General features: G+C 45.8%; 1 protein-coding gene across 1 annotated transcript; it reads left to right on the top strand.

Annotated features, from left to right (window-relative positions):
• Positions 1-1,751: 1,751 nt before the first annotated feature.
• CDCA7 (cell division cycle associated 7) lies at positions 1,752-9,159 on the top strand (the record flags this gene model as incomplete). Its single annotated transcript, XM_082284909.1, has 10 exons — positions 1,752-1,772; positions 3,293-3,418; positions 3,828-3,938; positions 5,374-5,625; positions 6,006-6,083; positions 6,769-6,960; positions 7,388-7,528; positions 7,955-8,104; positions 8,684-8,820; positions 9,129-9,159. The coding sequence occupies 10 exons, from the start codon at positions 1,752-1,754 to the stop codon at positions 9,157-9,159; spliced, it is 1,239 nt and encodes a 412-aa protein (XP_082141035.1).
• Positions 9,160-9,572: the final 413 nt, after the last annotated feature.

Here is a 9,572-nt window from a genome sequence, read left to right as displayed (position 1 = left end):
AGTTTGAAGATTTGAAGAATGCTGTTTCCATTAAGCATTACATGGAAAATTAACTGCAGTCTGAAGTTTTGCTTCAGCTAGTGCCATCGGTACTCCGTAACATTTCATATGATGCTCTTAAAAGCTGTGAAGGTTGGCTTCTTCTCTAGTAAAATTCTGGTAAGTGATTCAAGATGTTAAGGGCTTTTATTCTTAATAAACTGGATCTCTTCTTCCACATAAGTAAATAAGTATTTGTAGATTTCTTTTTCTGAAAGAAGTAAAACTACATCAAAATTCAGAAAACATCCCCCTCTTCCCAACTGAGCTGTCTTGTTTGGAAGCCATCTGGGTGGCAATCTTCCACTAATTTGGATTTAGAGGAATGGAGTGTGGTCTGGTCTCTGGAGAACTGGTTTAGTTTGTCTGCTTTTGTGTGTGTGCTGAGAAGCCAGCAGTGCAGGTAAGTATGTAATTATGGCCTTATTTAAAATGGAGATTCTTTTACGTGACAGATTGCAGCATGCGCAGGAAGAATAATGCCCGGAGAAAATAGAACACCTCTGTGAGGGCTCTTGTACTCTATTGTGCTGTAGCCTATTTACAGGCTTTGGCTCAGAGATGATTCGTGGTTTGCCTTACACGGGCACAGGTTTGCACGTGCACGGGGCGTCCTCCCTCCAGCCGATTGCAGTGGGGACTCGCCTGCTGTCAGGGAGGCACCTGGAAATGCTGAGCAGCAAGAGTTGCACTGGTATTAAGCCCTGCTCAAACCCCAGGATAAACAGAGGATTATAGCAAACACCAGGGCCACAAATCCCATACAGCTTCTTCAGGGCTTCTCCCATTACTATCGCTGCCAAATATTGCATAGCAGTTATTTTGCTGTGTTTAACGGCCGCACTTGATTTAACGTGCTATTATACATGTTACCAAAAATGGTTTAAAATGCCTGATCTATTTTCTTCTGGCCCGTCTTCAAATAGTATTTTGATTGCAAAGGGCAAGGCAGCCAACTTCTTTGTAAAATTCTGTTGAACTGTTGTTACCCGAGGAGCAGAGGCGTCACCTCGTTTCACTCCTCTCACTCATCGGTGGGGCCCTGGTAAGCGACCCTCCATTCCCCGTGGGACTCGGGGTAGCCTGCGCGCTGCGGGGTGAGTGTTCTGACGCACTGTACTTGTACTACCCTGCCTGGCAGGCGGTGCTGGGTGCGGGCTCTGCTGGGAGCAGCCGGGGCACAGACCCTTGGCTTTCTTTCGTGGAGAAGCCCCACTGCCCTTGAAAACTGGCAGGTTTGGGGGGTTTATTTCAGAGTGAAGCCAACCTAGGTATGGCATATAAAAATTGCTTTTTAAAAAAAGGCGTAGAGACCACGGGGGCTTCCCAAAAGGCCCCGGCTAGGCACGACTGCCCGCGGCCCCCGCCCCCATTCTGCACCCGACTCCCGCCGCGTTCCGCCCGGGAGCTTTTCGCGCCACGGGCCAGGCCCTTGCAGCTCCACAAATCTCAAACCGCGAATAGAAAAAAAAAAAGGGGGCTCCGCACTGGCCCCTTCGGGGACATCACGGGAGACCTGATGAGCTCCTCAGCAGAGGTGGGCGGGCGAGCGCGGGGCGAGCTCGCCGGGTGCCCAATCCCGTGGGGGTGTGCGCTGCATCTGCCAGGACGCGGGCGGCAACGCGGGAAAGGCGCCGCCGGGCCCCGCCCCCCGCGGTCCAGCCGCTTTGGCGCGAACCTTCAGTTCCCCGCGCTCGCCCGCCGCCGCCAGCATGGCCCCGCCGCGCCCGCAGGTGAGCGCTGCCTGCGGCCGCCGCTGCCCGCCGGGCTCGCCGCAAGGCTGCCGATCGCTGCTGCTGTGGGGAGGGGGGAGGTTGTGGCGCTTGCCGCCGCTCCCGGGGCCCTCCGGGGTCTTGCGAACCAGAGCAAGCTGGGTTAAGCCGCGCTGTGGAAGGCTGGTGGGGTCGGGTGGGGGGGCTCTTTCGTTTGGGCACCCCAGGGAGAGCAATGTGGGGGCAGCCCCACCACTCGGACCGGCAGCCTCGGGTCTCCTGCTCCGCCGCGTGCAGTGCGGTGGGAGCATGGGGGCGGCCCGCGCATGGCGGTGCCCTTAACTGAGGTGGGGGTCTCGGCTTGGGAGTCGCGCTCGGTGGGGAGCTGGCGGCCCACAGCCATGCGCCCACCGCCCCCGCCTCGCCGAGGGCGCGGAGGCAGGCGGGGGGCGGCCCCACGGGACGGGACGGGCGGGAAGGGGCGCAGGGGTCGGCGCGGCGGCCGGCGGGTGGCTGGGCCGCGCGTGTGCGGGGCGGCACCATCTTAGCGGGAGGCGGGAGAGGCACTGGCGGGACCGCGCCTGAGGGGCCGGGCGTGTCTGCGAGCCCCTGGCCGCCCCGGGTCATCTGGGCTGGGCTTCCGTGCCCCGTGCCCGAGGCCCTCGGTGCGGGCCGTGCCCCCGGCTGCGCGCACCCTCAGCCGCGGCGGGCGGCACCAGAAGCCGCCCCTTTTGTGGTCTGGGGCCGGCCGGGCCGAGCCGCTGTTGGGTGCTCGGCGAAACTGTGAAGCGAAAACCCGCAAGTAGAGCGGTGCTGGGGAGAGGACGGAGGGTTCCAGGTTGGCCCGGGCAGCTGCTGTTTAAGCCCTGTCTATCCAGCGTTTGGCCCGGCCGCGGCCAGCGCTCACGACCGTGGCAGCACCTCAGCGTGGGTACTGCCCCCCCGCATCGATGCCACCCTCGGGGGATAAAATGGGTCACTGCCAGTAGAAACATTTCCGGGGAAAGGAAAACCTGAAGCCCATAAAAAAAAAATCTTTCAAATCGGTGGCGAAATGAGAAAAACAGCAAGCTGCTTTGTCTAGAACAGTTGTTTCAAATCTGTGGATAGGATTCTTTGGCCCTTTCTTAAGAGCTGCAGAGTATTTAGTGTTTGCCTCAAACTGAAAGTAATAAATGAATCAAAGTAGGTTTCCAGGTGCTTTTCGTGTACTTGCACTTTTTTCCATCACTGGCTATGATGATTGGGAAATTACATGATTTATGTGCTTATTTCCACTTGTCTGTTTGCATACGAGAAGTATTCTTAAATACTGAACGATACTCATCTATAACAATGATCAGCATTTTACCAGAGTAAAAACTATTGTCATTCCTAACTCTGAGATTTAGTTCAAAGCTGATGTTTGTTTTCTGACTTGCATTCAAGATTGCTCAACATCCTAAAATGTTCAATCCTAAGCGTCAATAAAAAGATATTTTTAAAAGCTACTGTGCTGCCGTAGGTCTCTTCTTAATGGTGTTGCTGTTGTCCTTTTGTAGCGCCGAGGTTGTTCGGGAAGGAGAAACTTCACAGCCTTTCGAAATACAAAACTGATTCCCATGGAAACATCCTCATCCTCTGATGACAGTTGTGACAGTTTTGGTTCTGATAATTTTGCAAGCACAGTAAGTACAGTACAAGAACAAATAATTCCATATGTGCAGTACTAGTAAAGGTAACAAAAATGTAAACTTTATAAAGCTGGTAAATGTTTTGTGCACAATTAAAGCTACTTGCTCTGCTTATGTTTTTGTATAGTAGTTATAAACCTATGCTGTATGCTGTAATTTCATTTCACTCTTTACTTGTGCTTCTAGGTGGTAATTGTTGGGAACAGATTAGCTATCAATTCTAGCTTTTGAAATGTCACCTAACCTAGTGTGCCTGGTAATTTGTAGCTGTGGTTCTGAAACCCCTTGTGAAATGCCTTAAGTCTTCTTTTTCTTTATTAAAAAGCTATTTGCTTGTACTGCACTTGTAAATGCTAATAATTTTCTGTACAACTTCAGTTAAAGGATATTTTATTTTTTTTAGAAATGCAAATTTAGGTCGGATATTAAAGAAGAACTGGCAAAAATTTTTCATGAAGCCTCTGATGATGAATCTTTCTGTGGCTTTTCAGAAAACGAAGTTCAAGATGCATTGGTAAGACAGTTGATTTTAGTTCGCTATTTTATATTTGAATTCTTACACATTCTTCGTTGGAAAACAATGCCAGCTTCAGCTTGAAAGTTCAATGTTTCAGAAAGAAGCATCATTTCATTTAGTAAACAGTCTGAGTAGCCAAAGTTTAATTTTCTTTTTGTCTCCATGAAAAGCACTCAAGATTCTGAGCTTTTAAAATCTGCCTCATGTATTTTGAAGTATATCTCTTAAAACTGTCTTGCTGGATGTTACTCTGTTGGACCCTAACATTTCTGGTTTCCTCAATACGAAATGTTAGGCTAGCCCATGGACTCCAGCAAACCTCAGAAAAATTTGTGTGTCTTGACACACAGTCAGACCTCCACTCTGGCGGTGTAACAGGGAATGCATTTCTTTCAGCATTAGAGAAATAGTGATAGGTGCTGAAATCTGCCTTCCTGCTTTTCCTTGACACCAGTGCAAGGTCAGTTTTATTGCTTAAAAAGGTCAGTGGTCGATATTCAGAAGAGAAATTGAAGTAGTACCACGTTTGGAAAAAACAGGTTTGTCATAACTTCAGGACATGTTGAGGAATGACTAGAAAAGAAAAATGTCTAATTGGAAGAAGACATGTCTGAATTAAAACAATACTAAAGAGAATAAGTAGGAGACAAAGCTGGAATAGATAAGCAGAAAAAAGAATCAATAACTGCACATAAAGTGCAACCAAAATCACATACCTGCTTAATAAAAACCCTGTGTAAATAAAAACAGCCATTTGATGTCCACTGTTACTGCTGATCAAAATCAGACTGTCTTATTGTGTCTAAAAAGAAAAATCAAAGCCCATTGCAAAATGAGCTTTTAATTAAATAATTTATGTCCTCACTGAACCATTGGTTCTAGGAGAATCTGTAAGCAAGACATCAGAATTCAAAGATTGGAAAATACTGGGATTTTATTCATAATTATTTCATTGGCTGGCTCTAGAAGGAAGTTTCCATTTTTTATCATTGATAATATGAGATGGCTGTTCTTGGCAGCTTACAAAATTGGGTTTGACCTTGTGCAGAGAACTACATAGTGGCTTTTTTTACAGCCAAATGCTATATGTAGCAAAACTGAGCCCTTTAAAGGCAGTTCTCTTTCTCACACCACACACACAAACTATTTTTGCTATTAGACCTGCAAGTGACAGCTGACACTGCTGCAACTGGACCTACACTCCCTTTTCTGTTGTGTTTGGCACGACCATGTAGGTCTCCCTGAGAGGTTTTTATCCCCATGTCCCCTCTCCTTCCCTTCTGCTCCAAAGTGCACTAGAACACTAGGACTGGATGTCTGGATTTCAGCCAGGTAGCCTCTTAAACCACTCCCAGACAAAATGTTGTTGACTGTATTTACCTGCACAGCAACTCTCCTGGATTTACATGCTTCCATTCTGGTTCGTTAATAGAAATTGGAATCGGATTCAGAGGAGAATGATACAAGTGCTGAAAGTGAGATAGATCAGAGAGGGCAGAAATGCCCTGTTCCTCTGAAAGTAGCCATGAGGTTTCCACCTCGAAGATCGGAGAGGAGGAAGGGTGAGATGGAACCTGTTCCTGAAACACTGATGCCTGCTCCAGATTCAGACTCTGACACAGAAGAAAACGGTGCTATGTTTTTAGAAAAAAGAGCTTTAAACATAAAGGAAAACAAAGCAATGGCAAGTACTCAATGTCTCCCTGGGGACCCTCCCTTTTTCCCCCCTCCCTTTCAACTCTTGGGGGACCTCTGTTTAAATTCACTGTAATGGGAACTGCATGAATGCATTAAGACGAATTTGCATTCCTAAAATATAAATCTGATACTTTACATTTACTGGCATATGAAAATCCATAGGCTGCAAGCCTAACAACATAATAAGTTTGAGTATTTCCAAATTACTTGCAGTCACTAAAACATAAATAAGACATAAACGTAAAGAGTTGAAGAGTGACTGCATTTCCTATAAGTAATTGTACTTTTAGCCAATTGCCCTAGTAGTCTGTAATAGCACATAAATACCCTTTTAAGGCTCTGCTTCATTTTTCTTTCTCTTGTTAGCTTGCAAAACTAATGGCTGAGTTGCAAAATGTTTCTGGTATCTTTGGTGGGAGAAAATCGTTGCCAGCTGTCAGTCATGTGAGTATAAACGTGCTGTATCTGCCTTCAGATTTCTAAGAGTCAAATTCTGACATTACAAAGCAGGATTCTCAATGAAAAAACTTAATAAACCATGCAAATCAAAGTCCAGTTAGAATTTTATTGCTTTCTAAAACAGGTGTCCTCATTATGTAATTCTCTTTTGATTTGTCACAGTATAAAGCAGAACAGATTAATTTAGAAAGGTTAAGTGTCTCCACAGGCCAGTAAAACTAAACAAGGTGCTGTGTAAATATGCGGTTATACAAAGGCTGGAGATAAGGGGGGGCAGCTCAGACTTTGAAGCTCAGACCTGAATATTCTGTGAACTTGGAGCCTTGAAAAACACCTGGCATTTAGCCTAACTTTAAAGAAGGTTGTGAATCAGCAGTGTAATGAATTTCACTGCTGATCTATTTGTAAGCTGGGTGAAGATGAGAACAACACTAAAAATTGCAACTCCTCATAGACACAGGTTCTGCTGCTTTTGACTATTCCTCTGTGACTAGCAGAATGTTTAAGATGAACTTGCTTAGGATCTTCTTAACCTTGTGTTTTCTGATTGGGACAGGGATAGATACGTCTTTGGAAAAGCTGGGAGGAAGGCATCTTTAGAGGAGGAATTCAGTAGGGACAGGAGCTATCTGTGTTTTCACCTGTTTCATTAGGGGCTTTTAAACTTTAGCAGGGACCAAAGCGACTTCCAAGGCGTTCCTCGCCCAAATGTGCCTTGAGGAGGAACCCAGACCGAAGTTCTCGGCCTCACACGAGGTCCAGGTCCTTGATTGAAGGTCCTCCTACTCTTGTACCAGAAGAGGAAGAAGATGACCGGTACATCTTAGTGAGAAGAAGAAAGATGTCTGACGAATACCTGGAGGTATGATGAAGGTCTGGTTCTCCTGTTGTGAGTTTTGAGGGTGGTTTTGTATTCTTTCAAGAGAACAGCAATTCATAGAGTTGATGAGGTTTATCAGTATGCCATGGTCTTGGAAGAAGTGGAAAAAAAAAGGGGGGGGGCATTTTATATGTGTTCTGCATTTCCCCTTCCTTGTCCTTAGAAAACCGTTTCCTCTTTCACTCCAGAAGGAGTGAAGCAAGATCAGTAGCATCACTGCACCCCAAAGGTGACAGATCAAGTGAGGGTGCTAAAGCTGCATGCATATCATATGTCTGTACAAAGTTCTGTTATATCTTGCTTAAATATATGATGGGTGTTTGAGACTTCAGCATTGCTGTGAAGGTCCTTGCCTTTGTATAGTTTTTGCTGAAACTAATACTAAAAGTATTGTGTCTTTGCTATTCAGCATGAAGCCCGTACTCCCAGGAGGGGTCACCGTGGTGCCGTGGCTTTTCCACACGTTGTGCGCCCAGTTGAGGACATAACAGCGGAAGAGCTGGATAATATTTGTGTATCTGCAAGAGAAAAAGTATATAACAGGGCCATGGTAAGTATATTCCAACTTTGTGAAATGTGTACTTTGTGAAGTCATTTTTTTGTTACACTGTATTTGTTTGCATCAAAGAGAGCACACTCCCTCTCACTGAGAGAAAGGATGTGATTTTTGACAGAAATAGGTGTGAGGTCTTGAAATGCCCCTTCTTATTTTTGCCTGAATTTGTAGAATGGCCTTTACCAAGCCAATTAGCTTGCTGTCACTCTGGAACAGCTAATACCTAAGTGATACCAGCCAGGGAGAATGATTACCAGACACTGAAGATGCAGTGTTAAAACAGTCTTGGTTCAAACTTTGCAAGGTGGCTTTCTGTTTCAGGATAAGCACTGCTAGCTCCCAAAGAGATTTTCTTCAATGCCTTATTCCCCTAACTAAAATGCCATCTTAAATGTCTCGTTTCTTTTTCCTGTGTTCTAGGGATCCACCTGCCATCAGTGTCGCCAAAAAACCATAGACACCAAGACAAATTGTCGTAACCCTGATTGTGTAGGAGTGCGGGGCCAGTTCTGTGGGCCGTGCCTCCGTAACAGATATGGGGAAGATGTCAGAGCAGCACTGCTGGACCCGGTAAGACATGCTCAGGGGTGGTTTATTGTGCTTGACTTGCACAGCCAGAGGTGTTGGTCACTGACAGCAGTTTTAACAGAACTGCTTACAGTGCTGTAGTACATCGTGCAGTCCTGGCGTGATTCACCCTGAATCACAGAGCTGTGTTGCGTAGAACTTGTTGTATTTACTACTTCTGTAGTGTTATTTGCAGGGGTAAAGTATGAGAACAGAGCAGCAGCCGAAATATTCTTGTGTTTGAGTATCAGAACAGTGTTCTCTTTCGCCTTGCATTAGTGCTTAATGCCCTATGGAAAGAAACTGTATTGTGGACAAAGTGCTGCTGTTGTGGGCTGTGATGTAGGAGTTAAACAGAGTGGAATGCTTCTTGTGGTTACGTGCAAGGCAGGCAACAGAGAGTTTAATCACCTACAGACTCGGGAGTTTGTAGTCTTGCACTGGTTTAGACAACTTTATGCAGTGCTGATGTTCACTGCAGACCTCACTGTGGAGCAGGGCACTCTTCCAAGTTGTGGGTGTGAGTTGCATCTGGCATAGCATCTCAGCTGAAAGGGCTTGTTGTTGTCTCTCTTTGTGTAGACATGGAGGTGCCCACCATGTCGTGGGATCTGCAACTGTAGTTTCTGCAGACAGCGAGATGGCCGATGTGCCACAGGTGTCCTGGTCTACCTGGCCAAGTACCATGGCTTTGACAATGTCCATGCCTACTTAAAAAGGTGAGTGTGCTGTTGTGTCAGTGACGTGGTTGCATTCAGTGGGATAAGCATCTCAAAAGTGGGAGGGCAGAGATGTCCACATCCTAGTTCGTCAGGTAAATCTCAAGATTAGTCTGTGTTGCCTCCAGAATCCGAGATTTTGCCCTATGATTATTCTGATACACTGGTTCTCACCTGAAACAAATGATACATCCACTCTGCCTTTTAGCTCTTAACCTCAGTGTGTATTGTCAGGGCTTCCACTAATTGATCTAAAGAGTTTTCAGTGTTTTGCTACAAGCTGATTCATGTTTTTACTTGTCTTTCAGTCTGAAACAAGAACTTGGAATGGAAGACTGAAGCTGTGGCTGCCTTTAAATTACATACTCTTTTCAACTACGTCATATTATTGCCTGCAGTGAATTGTTTAATCAAATGAGATTACAAAGTGCCTTCCCTGCTTCCCTCTCCTTTTGGGTAAAAAAGGATAAAAACCTTTCATTTTTTTCAGTATAAACCATAGTTGGGAAAGCTGTTCAATGAAGGTCTTTGCCCAGAGGCCATTGTTTTCTCTTTAAACAACTTTGCAAATCAGATAGCATCAGTCCTTGTTTTCATGGTAGTAACTTGTTTCTTTCTTCCTGAAGGGAGATAGGGCATTAAGCCATTTGTTTCACTCATGCAGCGATCTCTGCTGCAGGTTTACTTATGCTCCAAAATTGGTTACAAAAAGATAGAGATATTCTGAAAACTTGGGGTGGTTTTCTCCACAA

Source organism: Coloeus monedula (genome assembly GCF_965178545.1).
Source record: "Coloeus monedula genome assembly, chromosome: 7".
NCBI classification, from domain to species: domain Eukaryota; kingdom Metazoa; phylum Chordata; class Aves; order Passeriformes; family Corvidae; genus Coloeus; species Coloeus monedula.
Note: the sequence above shows the minus strand (reverse complement) of the source record. Positions and strands in the feature narration are given on the sequence as shown.